Source organism: Gavia stellata, chromosome 17 (genome assembly GCF_030936135.1).
Source record: "Gavia stellata isolate bGavSte3 chromosome 17, bGavSte3.hap2, whole genome shotgun sequence".
NCBI classification, from domain to species: Eukaryota; Metazoa; Chordata; class Aves; order Gaviiformes; family Gaviidae; genus Gavia; species Gavia stellata.
In genome coordinates, this window is record NC_082610.1 from 18517141 (window position 1) to 18533917 (window position 16777).

At 56.2% G+C, this 16777-nt stretch overlaps 2 protein-coding genes across 2 annotated transcripts; one reads left to right on the forward strand and one right to left on the reverse strand.

The window, feature by feature from the left end:
- Positions 1–1110: 1110 nt before the first annotated feature.
- On the reverse strand, positions 1111–5105 carry SYT8 (synaptotagmin 8). Its single transcript, XM_059826123.1, has 9 exons — positions 4703–5105; positions 3843–3977; positions 3320–3477; positions 3100–3195; positions 2692–2859; positions 2308–2475; positions 1989–2106; positions 1434–1567; positions 1111–1344 (listed from the first exon to the last, which is right to left on the reverse strand). Exons 1-9 carry the CDS (start codon positions 5103–5105, stop codon positions 1111–1113), a joined length of 1614 nt encoding a protein of 537 aa, XP_059682106.1.
- A 4559-nt stretch (positions 5106–9664) lies between these two features.
- Positions 9665–13945, forward strand: LOC104257504 (cytosolic 5'-nucleotidase 1A). The gene is made up of 6 exons (XM_009812285.2): positions 9665–9715; positions 10447–10614; positions 10982–11111; positions 11681–11803; positions 12911–13089; positions 13623–13945. Exons 1-6 carry the CDS (start codon positions 9671–9673, stop codon positions 13923–13925), a joined length of 948 nt encoding a protein of 315 aa, XP_009810587.2. The 5' UTR covers positions 9665–9670; the 3' UTR covers positions 13926–13945.
- The last annotated feature ends 2832 nt before the right edge of the window (positions 13946–16777 follow it).

Genomic DNA, 16777 nt, shown 5'->3' on the forward strand with positions numbered 1-16777 from the left:
CAGATGGCTCAGAGGAGCTGCCCTTGAGCCACCCCAAACTGCAGCACAGTCAAGGACAGTGGCACCTCTCTGATGCCCTCATCCTTCTCGGAGGGACTGTTACTTATGTAGCCCCCACCCCAAGGCCCCACAAAGCAGGGCAGGGCAGGATATGTGGCCACAAAAACCTGTCAGATTACATGAAACCTGCCCAGAAGTGACATGGGGGCTGCAACCCAGCCTTCATCAGGGTAGCGTGATCATGGCATGAAAGCAAGAGCCTTAGTCCCTCCACCTTGGCAGCACCTCCAGGTGCCAGGGGCACAAACCTTGCTGCGTTAGTACTGTAGGACCACGTGGGGTGGATGGAACTGACATTGTGCATCGTCATCTGCATGGTCCATGGAGATGGTCACTGGTGAGTCCCATACCCCGAGTCACATCTTGGGGTGCACAAGCCAGCATGGGCTGGGAATGGGCTAAGAGTGAAGCCAGGTGGACAACCAGTGGCTCATTTTGCTGTCTCATTTAGCCTCTAGCCAGGACACAGAGCATGCTTGTTGCAGGGGCACTAAAGAGCTAGTCCTGTATCTCCAAGACCTTCCTCGCCAGCCTATCCTCTTTCTCTCCTCTCAAGCCTCTTGGGATGCTTCAAGATCTTGGTCTCGTTTAAAAGCCTTCACAGGACACATAAAGCCTTCCCAAGAGTTTGCCTCTTGCCGAGTTATTCGCAACCAAAGAAACTTCCCACCCCAGGCTGTCAGCACGTTAATCCTCTGCTTTAAAAATATCAATGGACTCGGTGTTTTTGCATGAGCTTGAAGCTCTGTGTATTTGTCCCCCTGGCCCATGAGCGGCTGGGATGAGCTGGCTCCTGCGCCCACGCCGTCCCCTCTAGCATCCTCTGCTTCACGTCCAGCCTTGCCCTGGGGTGCCGAGCTGCCCCGTTCCGGCCATCACACAGGGCATGAGCTGCACCAGCAGGCAGATTATCTCTTGGCCAGAAAAAGCCCCCAGTCCCCTCTTTGCTGACACTGAGCTGGGACCAACACGTCTAGATGCTGCTGAGCAGAAGCCCCTCACCCCTCTGTAAGCCCTCCATCCTGCCCCCCGGGTGGAGGAGGATCCCCACTATTTGGGGGGCAGGGACAGCTTGATGTGGGACTTCAGCCCCAGGGCTTTGTCAACCACGTCCGGGGGCTGCAGGATGTGCCACTGGGCGAGGGGCCGGCGTGGGTTGGACAGCATGTCAGACCAGTGCCGCAGCTGGTTGCCCGTGGCCCGGCAGCCCAGGAAGAGTTTGCCAATGGGCTCGTTCTTGGTCACTTTGTCATGATCCCAGACGGAGATGACCACGTCCACGTTCTAGGGGGGGACACAAGAAAGAGGGTCAGGGAGATGGGGCTTGCTGCAGCGGGGACCCACTTAGCCCTGGGCACTGCAGGGAAACCCACCTGGATCTGATTGAAAGGCACCTCAAAAACAAACACCTCATTGAAGTAAGGGCTTAAGGTGTTTTTCTTCACACTTGTCGTCTTCTTCTTCCATTTCTTCCTGTTCAGGATGAGATGCACCTTGACAAAAGGATCTGAGGAGAGAGGACATGGTTGACAAAAGTGACAATTTTTGACTGAGGAGCTCAGCCATGAAACAGCTTCCCTGGGCCATTCCCAAGCAGAGCATGGCATCCCACTTGTCACTCCTCGTGGTGAGCATCTACCCCTCTTCCCCTTGCCAGCCACCTCAGAGCTCACCTACCCCTGCCTCCTCCTGCCATGAGCTCCCCATACCATCCAACCATGACATTTCCTCCTGGGAGATACCTCCAGCTCTGCCCAAAGCTGGAGTATCTGTGCTGGGGAAGGATGGGAGCCAGCCAAGGGCTGGGTATGGTGGTGGGAGAGGGAAGCAGGTCTCCGCACCGAGAGCTTTCAAGGCTTTGCAGCTCTGGGTGCCATCATTAAGGCCTGGACAGGGGTAGGGAGATCTGAGCACAAGTCCCTGCTGACCTGAGAGCCCATGGGAGTCCATCCGCTTCAGCTTCTTGGCTTCCAGGATGACCACCATTAGCTTGCCGGTGCTGGGGACATAGCGCAGCGAGAAGCAGATCTCACCCAGCTGCTCTTCCTGATGGAGAGATGCCAGTGATGAGCACCAGGCAGAGGAGCCGGCTCACCTGGGGCTGGAGCACCAGGCTGGACCCAGGTTTCTTGGGTCTCCCCCACCCTCATGCTTGCCCCCAAAGGGATGCTTCCTGGGGCGGTGGCAAGGGAAGGAAAAGCAACAGCGTGTTCCTCCCGGTAGAGTTTCCCACCTGCCACGACCAACCTCCACTTTACTGGCCACCGCCAGGTCACTCCACTGCTCGATGACGTGCTGCAGGCTGACACTGGCCAAGGGCAGCCGGACCTCACCGATGATGTCATGCTTGGCGAAGCGGTTGAAGTCGTAGACCTGCATCACCAGCGTGGATTCAGGCACCTCTGCCTGGGGTACCTGCAGGGGAGGACCCAAAAGCCCGGACTCACTCCTCAGTGGCAGCCCTGCCCCATGGGACAGGGCAGCAGACACAATAACAGGTCTTTCTCTCTGACGCTTCTCCATCTGATTGCAAAGGCATTTCCCTCCCTGGAGTGGTTTGTGCCCTGGGAGCAGTGCCCATGCAACTCTCTTGATGGGACCATAAAACCATCGTCAGCTATGGTTTCCTACCTGGAAAGTGAAGCTCTCATTGAAGACGGGGTTCAGGGTCTTGCGGTAAACCTTGGTCTCGTGCTTCTTCTTCATATCGGACGTTAAGTAGACAATCACATACGGATCGGATGTGCCTCCACTGTCCATGGCCTTCAGCTCGGCTGCCTGTTTCACGCCAACTTTCAGCTTAAAAGGAGCGATGCACAAGGTCACCGGATAAAGGACGGGGCAGATGACTGGGGGCTCAGTGGGAAGCAAGCGAGTGCAGCAGGGAGGACACCTCCATGCCACTTGGGTGTGAAAGCTAGGAGGCTGTGGGCAGGGGCAAGGTGCAAGAGGATATGGTCCACCTTGGTGGGCAGCAAAGAGGGACCATGCAAGGGCAAAGCCTTTTCCCTGCCGCGCCACAGCCGCGAGCATCCCCACCTCCTGTGCACGGAAGTTGTACTCAAGGGAGTACTGCAGCTTTCCTCGCCCTGTCTGCTCCGTGCCCTCCTCCAGGTCCTCCATCTCGGGCTGGACCTGCAGCAGAGAACAGCACTGCCCTCAGGACATGCTTAGCCACGTCCCCGGCCACCACCCTCAGGACCGGGCAGCAGACCTCCAGGGAGGAGGGAGGTGGGGGAGAGGGGAAAGCAGGACGCACAAGGCAGGCCGTGCTGGAGCCACTGATGGCATGCAAGCTGACTCTTTCTTTCTTCTTGGGCTTCTTCTTGCCACAGCAGCACCTGATGATGCAGATGAGGAAGAGGAGGAGGACAACAGCCACTGCGACAGCCACAGCAATGAGTGCCCATTTAGGTACTATGCGATGTTCAGGGAGTGGAGATGGACAGAAGAGTTAAAACCAAGCAAAAAACATGTACAGTGCATTTAAACCCCTTCCTAGTGCTTCAGCCTTAAGGAGTTGTACTTTCAAAATCGCTCCTATAACCCTGGATAGGCCCCATGCAGGGATGCTGCAGCCGGAGACCATGCCCCAAACAGGCAGCAAGGATGCCCTGCACTCCCAGGGCGGCACGGTACCACTCTGCAGCATCCCCACCCCAGCGGATCCTGCTGGAAAAAGGGATTTGGAGGGAGGAAGAAGTGGAGATGAAGCCTCAGAGACTGGGAGCCCCCCTGGATAATGCTGTGCAAGAGAACGGGGCAAGCACCACCATACTCACATGGGATCCAGCTAAGCCAGCTACCCAGGAAGCCCGGCTGAGCCGTGGTGGCGATGGCTGCAGCACTGCCAGCAAGCGGGGAGGCTGTCACCCTGCCTTTCCTGGCTGCCACTGCCATGTCTAAGCTGAGGTGACCTGGGGACACAAGCAAAATTAACAGGGTGGGGATTTCCTCTCCAGTAGTGCATGTGCTGCCGGTGGCCCCGGGCTCTAATGAGAGCAAACACAATTAAAAGAACACAATTAGAGCCCAGCATAAGGGTTTAGGGCTTGGCCACTTCGGCAATGAGGTGTGAAATGGAGCTGGAGGGAGCCACAGGCAGGGAGGGCTGTGCACCAGCCAGCCCCTTACCTACAAGCTTTTCATTTATACCATTGCAAGCCTGCCTTTGGAAAGGGGAGGGAGCAGGTGGGATGGATTAGGGAGTTTTCCCTTATTTTTGAGAATAGGAATCACCTGGCTGTAGGGGAAATAAACCAAGAGTGGTTTTGTGCTGGCTCCTCCCTGGCCAGGCAGCTGAGCTTGCCAAGGGTGTGCTCAGCCCCAGGCAAGCCCCACCATTAGCTAACTCCTTTTTTTGGCTATTTTTCCCCCTCTCGAAGTGCTGAGGAGCAAGAAGGTTTGCTCCTGGGCTTGCAGCCGGACTGGTGCCCGTGTTGCAGGTGGCGGTGGTGCCGGTGGGCTGCAGTCACACCGGCTCAGAAACTGCATAAGCCCGACCCGTGCACACGACAACACTGACGCGGCTTAAGGGAAGGCTTCAAATTTAAAGCAGAATGTTTTTTCACTACTGCTCTCCCTATAGCAAGGCTCTTATTCTAGCGTGAACACTTCCTCGTAGCCAAAACTTCCTTCTTGCCTCCTTTCGGGTGAGGAGCAGCAGTGGGAGAGGTGCGCCAGGAGCCAGGCTGTGTGGCGAGCAGGTCTGTAGCCATCACGGTGCTGGCAGCAGCCGGCCCCAGTGCCGTGACCAAGGCTGGCAGGTATGTGCCTGTTTGCCTTGGCTGCCCCAGCTGCCTGCCCCGCATCTGAGCAGGTCCCTGCTCAAGCAGCCAACACCGCCTCGCTCTGCCTGCACTCTGCCTGCATTCTGCCCACCCCGCAGGGCCATGGCTCCTTGCACGGGGATCCTCCTGGGGTGAAACCACCTCTGTGCTTCCCTCTGCTGAGTCTGCAAAGCCAGCGGGAGCCTTTAATTTTTCCAACAGTGGGCTTTGCTGCGTGTGGGCATAGGGCTGGAGGGACATGGGAATTGCTGTCATCCCTGCAGCATCATCGCTGGGGCAATGAGGTGCAGGTTAAGTGACTTGCCCAGGGCCACCTGGGACGTCTGTGCCATTAGACACCCGAGCTCCGCTCATAGCCTCACCACCAGCAGTTTTAATGACCAATTTCTCCTGTTCCTACACGTGGAACTCGGTGGCCAGTGACATGCCTATGATATTTAGGAGGCACCAGGCTGCGGCTTCAGGCTGTGGCGGTGGGTGGACGCGACAGTATAGGCAAGCAGGCACCCACCCAGCACAGAACTAGGTGTCTCAGCATTTTTTCCCTGCCAGGCCCCCATGGACTGTGTCACGTTACTCTGACTTTGACCCTGGTTTAAAAAGAAAGCTCATCTCAGCCCTGTGGGGTGACCTGAACCTCTGGTTTGGGGTTGATGGGGACAGCCCTGTTGCAGTCTGGGAGAGGCAGTGCAGCCTCCCTGCAGGGAACATCGAGCATCCTGCTCCTGGAAAAGGGGCTGGGGGAGCCCTGCTTCTCACTCCCACCCTGTGCTGACCAGGGTCCCGAAACCAGACTTACCGACAGGTCTGTTTCCCAGCCTCAGTGTCCCCTCCCCACTCCACAGGGTCCAGGCCCAGCTGCCGCGTACGGCAGGGGCATGCTGCAGGGTGAGACGGGACCCCGCTGGGTGCGGAGCCAGGGGTGTAGCAGGAACAGTGGCTGCACGGCACGGCCGAAACAGGAAAGTCTGCTTTGCCGACCCAGGAACCGGCTGGCCCCAGCAGCTCCGTCGGCCCCACCTCACTGCTGACCCAAGCGGCGATCACGCAGGTGAAAAGCCAGCGGGGAACTCCCTGCCAGACCAGGAAGCAAAACCTGCCCTCCTGCCTGCGACAAGCTGGTGGGCATCGCCGCCTGGCTCTGTGCCCCAGGAATTTCGCTTCTCCAAGTTATCCCTGCAGCGATGCTGGGCTGGACCACGAGGCTGCAGGCACTTAGCGCAAGGGGACGGATGCTTGCAAGGGGATGGGTGCATGGCTGCATCCATCCCTGGTGAGCTCTGCATTTGGGGAGCCCAGCTCGTTGGCCCACAGGGGCACAGGGTGGTTTAATGCACCATGCGACGGCCTGAGAAACGCATGCAGCAGCAGAGATGAACGGGGATGCTCCACTCCAGCGCAGCAAGGAGAACAGACGGGATGAGGGGATACTGTTGGGGGCAGTACGCTTGGTTTCCTCCATCCCCCAGCACCAATGGGAGCAGCACCAGGCACACAGCCAGGTGCAATTTCACTGGCATCCCTGTCGCATTAAATTTATGCTTGCATGCTTCTTCCCTTGCTGCCAATTCAGCAAACTCAGCCCAAAATCTGCCTTGTCACCACGGAAATGTGGGGCGGTGCTGGAAGCAGGGAGCGGTACCGCGGTGCCCGATGGCTGACGCGGACATGGGGGAAGAGGCCCCGGAAACCAGACCCGTCCCAGCTCTCCCCAGCCACCCTGGCTCACCGGTCCTGCCAGATTTTCACATGGCCACCAAAGCGTTGCCACACCGGGTGCCTGGCCATGGGAGAGGTGCTGGGGCTGCCCCTCGGCCACCTGAAACACGGCCCCACTCGCAAGCACCCTGCACATCTGCTGCTCAGAGAGGTATCGTCTCCAGGAGCAGATGCTGCTCTGGAATGATGCAGGAACGATGCTGCAGCAAACCTCTCCAGGGGGGAAACATAGGTGCCAAAACACTTTTTGGTCTAAACTGGCAGTCCCAGAGGATGCATGGGAGAAATGCATAAAGGGGGCAGGGGTAAAAGGGAACATGCCCAAAAAAAACAGTCACGGAAAGAGGGTTTGCATATGCACGCTAAAAGCTGAGCATATCAGTAGCCTTTTCAACAGGTTGTTTGCTAAAGAGAAGCACCTCGGTGAAGCCAAGCTGCGCAGGACCCGGGTTGCAGCCCACGCTTTAGGAGGAGATTTGGTGACGCTGGTGATAAGCTGGTGCCAGGCAGGGGGACGGCTGCTTGGCCTTAATGGTCTCCTTCGGCAGGAGCCGGGCTGGGGATGCTGCTGCTCTGGGTCATCTTCCAGCAGCGGGGCAGGGATGTGCCCCGGCTGGGCAAGGGAAAAGCTGTAGGATGGCAGCCGCTCCTCTGTGTCAGCCTCCCCCCACACCCCCGAAATCTCACTCTTGGGCAGAAAGGGGGTGTTGAAATACCCCGGCAGCATGAGCCTCGCAGGGCTGGGTGCCGCACAGCCCACCTGTGGAAAAGCAAGAGCCCAGCCCAAAAATCACCCCTGCTCAGGGCAGTGTGTAAGAGGCAGCTTTCAGAAAATAAGGGGAAAGGGACCCAAAAACATCACAGTAAAATTGCAAAAGTGATTAGCCACAACCATTGTGTATTCAAGGGCTGGGAAATGGGAGGTCTGGAGGCACGCTATAAATACCCCAGCTACAGAAATAGACATCACTGCAGTGCTTGTGGGCAGCGAGCAGCGGTGGCACAACTCCGAGGGAGCCCGAAAAGCAGGACCAGGGCTGAGCCCCTTCCGCAGAGCGCAGCCATGGCCGAGGCCAGGCCTGGGCGGCCGTGAGCCGCCTGTGCGGCGCCGGCTGGGAAATGCAGTCTGGCCCAAGCATGACGCCAACCCACCCAGCTGCCTACAAATCCCAGCACGCCGGGGAGCGGAGCTGCACCCCAGCCTGGCTCCCGCCTGCTTCCTGCCAGCGCGGGGAGGGGGAAATATAAACGGCAGCATCTTGGGCAAAGTTTAGATGCTGCCACTGGACAGGCTGCACCAGGGAGCAGAGGCGCTTGCGGTGAGTTTGGGCTTTTCTCTCTAGCAAAATCCTGGCTGCGTGCGGTGGGGTGATAGCTGCTCTGTGCTACGTGGCTGTAGGATGAGCTGCGGGGACCAGGCAGCATCCGCCTGAAACGCTTTCCTGCATGTCTGGTATTGTGTGCATGGGGGGTGCTCGCAGCGGAGGTGTGTGCGTGTGTGTGTATATATATCTGTATGTAAACCACACTGCAGTTATTAGGGGCTGGTAGATGGAAAGGAGAAGTCAGGGTCGGTTTGCAGCACTTGGAAGGACAGAGCAGAAATCAGAGGTGTTATCCTCCCTCTGGGAAGGACTGCTCAGCTCCGTTGACCTCCTCTCGTTTCATTTTCAGAAAAGTGCTCGGCTGAAATTCGGTCAGAGGAAAGCTTCTCGCTGCACAGCAGACAAGGGCTGGTGGTTGCCACCCTCTGCCCTGCTCTGTGGGAGGAAACCCCTTCCCAGCAGGGGTTATGGGGGGAAGAAGCAGAGGGATGCTCAGCATCTCCTGGTTTTCCAGGCACGCCCTGGCTGGGGGAGCAGCCCTGCCAGCTGGGCTTTCCACCCCGGGGGCAGTCGGGGAGTACGCATGCAAACATTGAACCCCCATGGCAAGGCTCCGGCTCTTGGGGCTGGCATCGGCTGAGTGCATTTCCTACCAGCCCAGGCAACACTTTGCACAGCCCCTGAATAATAAAAATGAATTCAAGAAAATGGGGCAAAAGAAAGGTCTCCCTGGAGACACTGACTTCCCCTTTACACTGCATGCTGGCTTTGGTCTATGCTTGCACAGCCCCCCAACCCAGTAATCAGGTAGGGCATGAACTGGTAAATTAAATTTTAAGCCCCCTGCCATTCCCAGCACATCTGTACAGAGAGATCATTGCTGCCTCTGCTCTCCAGAGAAACCCCACAGCATACTTGTAGGAGCTGCTGGGTGGAAACAACCCCCATGGGATGCCCCTCGGTGGGAATGGGAACAGTTCCCATCCCACACGCTGAATCCTAGAAGTCCACTTCTAACACTGACCAGCACATAGAAATGAAGTGTACAGCGTGGCAGTTACAGAAACCACAGGACCTGGATGTACAAAAATAAATGTGATTTCTTATTCAGCTGCTAGGCACAGGCAGACCATGTAACCCCTCATGACTTCCATCTGCCAGCCCTGGGTTAGCACAGCCCGCACAGAGACCTTTAGTGTAGGAGCTGGCTCAGAGGGCTGCGGAGGAGCAGACCAGCCCCATCAGCAGGATCCCATCCTGCACCCAAGCCCTCACCACACATCTCTACTTACTCAGGCCTTTTGCAGCTGCAAATGAGCGGCTCACACAGTGAAGTTGCTTATTTGTGGATACAAATTCACCATTCAGACAAAAAAAGTAGCAAGAAAGGCAATAAGGATGTGAACTAGAAGCCTACCCATAAGATTGACCTATTTTGGCTTTTTAGCTCTAATCAATCTGCGAGCCTTGTTACGGTGCGTAAAGACAGACTTATTTTGCTGGGAAGAGCTTCACAACCGCTTTGAGCAGTTCCCCCTGGAGAAAAATACTCTTTGGAGAGGAAAAAAAAAAGTGGTGATCTGTGATTAAAAGCCACTTCATATTTAATTGCAACTATCAGGCCAGGCTTTCTCAGAGCAGAACTGTTGTCAGCAGAAGCAGGTTCACTTGGGCTGGGATGTCCCCTTTCTTTCCCACTCTTCCCCCTCTCTAGATTGGCTGTATTATAATGCACTGTTTAATTGTATATTTTCTCTTTGAGGCTGAAAGTTGAAGATGGCAGAGCCTGAAAGCACAGTCATAAACACCGATGTGAAACAGGTAAAAGGTTGTTCGTTACAAAACATGCATCCTGTATGTCTAAAGCAAATTTTGAAATGCCACCGCAGGAGAGGACATACCACAACCCAGAGTGGTGGTGGCTTGAATTGTTTGTGCCTAGGTTTCAGCAGAAGTGGCCTGGCACAGGACTGCTGGGCACCTGGTCCCAGTGAGATCTGTGTGATTTCCACATGGGAAGAGGTTGCAGGACTGAACCCCCAGTTACATGGATAGGATGGGTGCATTTGTTCACACTTAGATTTTGGAGCAGCCATGGAAAAAACAGCAGCTTCTGTACATCTATAGAGACTTTATTAGACTCTCCAGAACAGACATAAACAAAAGGGTAAAACCACCAGTACAAGCAGAGAAACCCAGCAGTGCCCAGCTCAGCACAAACAGGCGACTATGGCTGTGTTGTGCCCACAAACACCAAAAATTATGAAGCAATCCCCGCTGGTGTGAGCTGTCCTCAGAGCACATGGCACTTACCGGACAGGTTAGGGTTTCACAACTGCCTGCCCCATCCTTGGTGGCCTGAAGATGAAGATTGGGCTTGGTACCTCTTCTCCAAAGGCCCTCTGGCATCAGGAACCATGACGCATGGGTGATGCCTCCAACACCCAACACCACCACCCTGGCTGGTGGAGCCCTGGGTCCCCCTGCTCGCTCCACCTCCTCAAGTTCCTTCTTTGCTGTCCCCCAACCCCTCTTTCCTCCCTGTCCTCCAGAAAGACCCCAGTGAGGCACTTGTCATTGCGGTGACCACCAGAGCTATCTTCAACCTGGAGGAGGAGCACAAGCTCTACCTGGAGAAGGGCAAGGAGGAGTACACAAGGCACCAGCAGGCCAACCAGGACAAGCCCCTGCCACCGGGCACGGCCTTTGCCTTCATCCAGGTGAGCCCCACGCCTGGCCAGAGGCACAAGCAGACACTCATAGGATGGGGTGAAAGCTCAGCTTTCCCAGCTTTAGGTCTCAACTCCCATCATGGGGTGCAAATATGCCTGGCCTGGCCTCTTGCAGGGCATTGAGACCTGTGCTCCTCACCAGTCCCACATGTCTACCTCCCTGCTGGTGGGGTATCCTGCTCCCTGCCCTCCTAGCAATGTCTTTTGCAGGATGGTTGCTCTGTCTGGCTCTCCACAACACACTAGCCTTGCCATAGCTGACAGATGCAGCACAAACCACTAACCTTAACCGCAAAAGAGCCCCGGCAAAGCCATTGCAGTCACACCCCTCCAAGAGAGTCTCATCTCCTTGCAGGCAGCACAGTATGTGAACAAGAAGATCCTGGAGAGCAACCCGGCAGAGAAGGACCTCTTTGACATCCTGGTGCTCTCCAACAACAGCCCAGAGAGCGGCGTGCGCATCGTCAAGAGCGCCAAGCACTACGGTAAGGGGTACCCCATCCCCGGGGATGTCTGCTTCCCCCTGGGAGGCTGAGAAGCAGATAAGGCATCACAGTGGAGCATCAGTGGCAAATACAGAGCCAGGGGACACAAGGGGAAAGGGTTATTTTGGAAACAAGCCCAATTCCTGCCAGCCCCATGCAGCTTGCCCAGGGTGCCGGAGCACACCCAGGCTACAGGCTCCTTGGCAGAGCCCAGCTCCCTTCGGCCGTATCCTTTGCACCAGGGGGTCTGGCAGCATTTCACACAGCCTGGGCATCCTCAGGCAGCTACTAAAGAAACAGAGCTCTTAAGAAAAACTAAATCCCACAGTGATGTCAGGAAGGCTCATTTAAGAGAGGGATGAAGGGAATATTTGACTGCACTCTGCAGCTTTGTAGGACAACGGGGCAAGAAGATGCAGCAAGAATAGGGGCAGGGTCCCCACACAGCACTGGGAAATTAATTGCCCTGAGCTCTGCAGCAAAGCACGCCGAGACCCTGGGAGGGGAGGGGGGGCTGTGAGGAAGATGTTGGCCCATAACAGACTTTGCTCACATCCCCTGACCTGAAGGCCTGGAGATCTCCAAGTTCTGCTTTGTCAGCGATGAGGACTCCACGCAGTACCTGAAGTCCCACGGGGTCAAACTCTTCCTCTCGGCTGACAGGACAGATGTCTGCAATGCCCTCCGGAGAGGTGTGTTCTCCCCTCCGTCCCACGTCCCCAAACCCACCACACTTTCCCCAAGCAGCCCAGAACCAAGAGGCAATGCCAGAGCCCGTACTCTCACAAGGGTAAGGGGGTGAATGGCATGTTGATTACCAGTATGGTGCTGAACAGTTCAGTCTCCTCTTCTGTCCTCACCAGTGGCCTGCAAACACACCAGGGTTTCTCAGATGCCTTCACAAGTCGCCAAGTGCTTTATGCATAATTCTGGCCGTAGCTCTGCCATGGGCTGGTCACTCCCTGCCTGACATTGAAGCCTTTCTAACCAAGGATGCTGCCCGTTGCTGCTCCCTGGATCAATGAGAGTGCCTCAGCAATTCCAAGGGCTTTCTGAGGATGCTATAGAAATTTGCTTTCTTGGTGCATGCAGAGTTACCATGCTTTCCGTGATAGATGTAAGCACATGCTTGACCTGGATCGGAGGGAGTGCAGTCTTTCCAACAGCTCTAATGGGGTTAATCACCTCCTTATTAATTTGCTTGGGTATGAGCCCATCAGCTGGCCAAGGTCCTTCAAGGTCAGGAGCAAGCCATCTGCAGCCTGGGCTTTCCTTCGCTACACAGCACATTCCTGGAGCCTCCTTGAAGAGTATCATTGCTCTGACAAGTGTCCCTCATCCGGGGGCCTCAGTCCATGGATGAAGGTGGGCAGGGAGCAGCCTGGAGGAAGAGACCTGTAATTAAGCCAATTACCCCAATCAAGTGGAGGTGCCAGTCCCTGTTAGTCACAGCAGAGTGCTAAATCTGGGCATTAAAGCCAGGCTTGGCAGGGTGAGGAAGCACCAGGAGGAGGGCTGCTCATGCCTACACAGCCACCCGTCATCTCTTAGCAGACCAAGTATCTCTCCAGACACCAGTCTCTGGGCAGCAGGGCTTTCTTGTCCATCCCCATGGGTAGATAACACAGCCCTAGAAAGCCTGGGCTGACCCCCCAGAAAGACCCCTGCCTTGGAGACCCCAACATTTGCGGTGTGGGATGGGGCCGCGGCAGATGTGCGGGGGGGGCGAGCTGGCCATGCACGAGCTGCCCCCAGGATGGGGGTGTGCCTCCTGAGCCCCACCTTGCTCTGTCTCGCAGGGGTCTCGGCAGCGCTTATCTTCCAGCAAGAGGTGCAGGCCCCCAGCACCCCGCTCCGCGTGGTGTTCGATGGGGATGCCGTGCTCTTCTCCAACGAGACGGACCAGGTCTTCCAGAGGAAGGGGCTGGAGGGGGCAGTGCAGTACGAGCGGGCAATGGAGGCCGTGCCCATGGGAGAGGTGAGCAAGGCACCCCACTTCAATGGGCATCCCCAGGCTCTACACCCATCTCTCCCACTAGGGCTTTGCCACGAGTAGCTGAAAAAGCACAAATCCTTACAGGTTCCCTTTGTATCCACCACTCTGTCCCAGGTGTGGGCCTGATCTGGAGTCCTACTGGGGACGGACCTGGCCCAATGTTTCCTATAAGTGAGCATCAGCTCCAGGGTTGTGGTTACCTCCACTTCACCTTTTGTAGGCTGGTACCTCTTGCTGTGCAAGTCCCTGCAGGACTCAGATCCAGAGGCACTGCTCACTGGGATGTACCTTCCTGGTCACTTTGGGATTTGTATGAGCACCACAATGCTCACCGTCCTCCCAAGCACCCCAGTGCACAGCACTGGTCCCAGCACTGCCCAATCCTGCACCCCAGAGGCATCCTTATTCTCTGCAGAGCCCTGAGAGACCCTGGAAGAGGAACAAGTGGTTTGTACAAGCAGAGTAGATGTCTCCTTATTTCCCCCCCACTCCCAATTATCTTCCTGTGCTTCCAGGGTCCCCTGAAGGCTTTTGCCATGCACCTTGGGAAGATCCGCAAGAAGTTCAGCCCAGAACAATCCCCCATCCGCACCTACCTGGTGACCGCCCGCAGTGGCCGGGACATGGGCATCCGAGCCATCAAGACGCTCCGGGAGTGGGGTCTGGCCATCGACGAGGCTTTCTTCATGGATGGGGCTCCCAAGGGGCCCATCCTCGCCCAGATCCAGCCCCACATTTTCTTTGACGATGGCCTTCATAACATCCAGGGTGCTCGAGATGTGGGCGTACCCTCTGCCTGGGTCCCTTCCTGCTGCTGATGGGCTGCAGGCCAGCAGTCCTCCCTCCCGGCAGCACGGGGGACTGGGCCACTTGAAGGCAAACCTTCTGGTGGAAAAGGAAGGGTTTCCTAACCCACAGCAAGAAAACCTCAGGGAAATGGGGCAAGAGCATTGCATGAAAGCACAGACTACCAGGCAAGACTTGGTACTTATTTCTGCTCCTGATATGAGGTCATTTAGGTCTTACAACAAAGCCAAAAGATGAAACTGCTCCAGGAAGGAAGGACACCCTTACTGTGACACTAAGACCACCACCTACCTGCCCTGTAGGAGCTGGAGACTTTTCTCTTCTGCAAAGAAACAAATGAAGCTATTACCCCACACAGGAGCTAAAGGAAGCATGAAACCAAGCACTAAAAGGGCTAACTTTAGCTACACTCAGTCTCCAAGATTTACTCCCAGGACCGCTGCCCAAAGGAAGCCCTCAAGACCCTGCCTCACCAGACACACTCAGCTTGATTTCCTGGGGAGGCTGATGTGTTAGCCAGTCCTTCAAGCAGCTCCAGCCAAACTCAGCAGAGGGAGAAAGACTTCAAAGCCATAAAGGACCTACAAGCTTTTTAGAAACAGGTGATCAGGTTGAAGAAAGCAAGCCCCAGCTGTGCCCCTATACAGAAGAGAGTATAGCACAAGTCACCTTTCCTTAGGCATGCAGGCTGCTCACAGGGTGCCATTAGGAGACCCAAACCTGTAGGACACTGAAGCTGCAGGACATAAGCCAGGGACAAGACTGCAACCCAGGTCTGAGGTCTATGCAGGAGGCAGAGCTGCCACATAGCTCTGATGTCCCTCCAGGAGAGGGCACTGGAGATGGCCTGCCTACAGCACAAGCCACGCAGGGGCTAGGGCTGCAGACCAGCACCCCATGGACTAGGGCAGGATTGGGTGCCCAGGCCTGAGCTTAAATGAGTCCGCAGGGCTGTGGGCGGAGGGCATGGGTGGGGGGTCCCAGGTGCAGCTGCTTGGCTCAGACGGGGTTGGTGGGTGCGCTCAGGACCCTGCCCGGCACCGAGCCACCCCCCATGCAGGGATGCCTCTCCTCCAGCAATTTGGACTCTGCTTCTAATTTTCCTGGGGAGCAAGCAGCCCCCCAAGGTTCATTTGCAGGTTTCCTTCCCCAGGGCTGGATGCGAGCAGTTGCCACTAGAGGCCACTGTGCTGCCTGGGGACACGGCACCCCAAATTTCTGGGAGCTCCCCAGAACCACCTTGTAAGAAAATACAAACTGGCTGTGCAGGGCAGTGCCTGCTGGGTGGCAGCAGGATTATGGACCGAGGAGATAAAGATGACTGTGGCTTAGTTTTTTTAATCTTAGCGTAATCAGACAGTAATTTTTTTTCAAAGGCTTCACAAGTGTCACTCGCACCAATGCTTTCTTCCCCCAATAAATAAATAAAAGAGCATCCCCGTGTGAGCGCTTGTCCCTCATGCCCACGTTCAGCAGTGTGGGAGGAGGGCTGGGATAACTCAGTGCTCCTTTACAGACATTCAGTTCTTTTATCCGGTCTTATACGCGTGCATCAAGATGGGTTAAACACACAAGAAACCTTCAGTGGATTAGGCCCCTGAACATCTTCTTGCATTTGTGTCCCCAAACCCACTCCCCTCCCCGCTACCCGGGCTTGGGGGCTCTGCATAGCTCACCCTAGCAAGGGGAGCTGCTGGCTCCGCCGTGCCACCGGCACAGGTCCTGTCCCTGCCACCGTGGCCACCATGTGGGTCCAAACTTGGTGCTGCCAGGGCAGGGCAGGGCAGGTGTGCCCATGGGCAGGGCTTTGGTAGGAAGTCACCTCCAAAGACGCGAAGCCCAGCAGGGTTTTGGCACTAGCAGTCTGGCCCGTGGCCCTTTTGCTCAGTCCAGATGCTGAAATTAGATGTCTCCAGGTAGCAACATCAACAACATCAGCTAGTCATCATTCACTAATAACACTAAACACCCATCAGATGCAGTCGCTGAGCAAACATTAATTACAGGATGCTCAAAACATGCCCGGTGAGCAGGTACAGAAGTTCGTCCCATTGTTACGCAGGTCAGATACCACAGGGCTTGGTGCGGGCATCCAAGCACCCATCTCCAGCCCCACTCACCGTGCACAGCCGGCTGCTTCGGTGGCAGGTGGCGGAGGGGACATGGACCTGGCGGTGGCGGTGATGGTGGTGGTCCCGGACACCCTCCGCCGCTCCGACCCATCGCCTTTGCCGGCAGGAGCTTGGTCAATGCCATGGGCGAGGGGGAATTAGCTGAGTCAAGGGTGGTGGGGACAGGCCCACGTGAGCCTTCGCAGGGCACGAGCTGCTGAGGCAGGGGGAAGGCGCCGCGTGCCTTCCTCTAGCACTGTCAGCACGGCAGGGGATGACAAGGCGAAATGTGCCCAAAATGGGGAAAAAAGGAAGGAAGCTCAGGGTTTGTGGGGTTGCGTCATATGGGGCGAAGTACAGCTGCTTCAGGCCGTGGCTCAAAGGTGTATCATCAAAACTGCCCTTTATTGCCCCGCTCCAAAGATGGAGCATCAAAAACACCCTCCGGCAAGGACTGCTGCAGCTTCAACCCCTGCTGTAAGGGCAAACTTCTTGTTTCTGTCTTAGAGGCATCCGTAATAAGTTCATTAATGCTGGGGATGTTCCTCAGGTCTTGGCTTTCTGAGGCATTTTAATCTCCCTCCTTCAAGGGGTTTCTGGTGCCCAGGGGTCTCCGGCTGCTGCTACAGCCCAAAGGAGGTTTAGCTGCTGGGGCTGGTTGCGGGATGCTTCTCTAATATCCATCCCAGGTTTTGGGGCCAGGGCAAGGCAGGAGTAGGTCACACCTCCATGCCACCCACAGGGACAGGCTC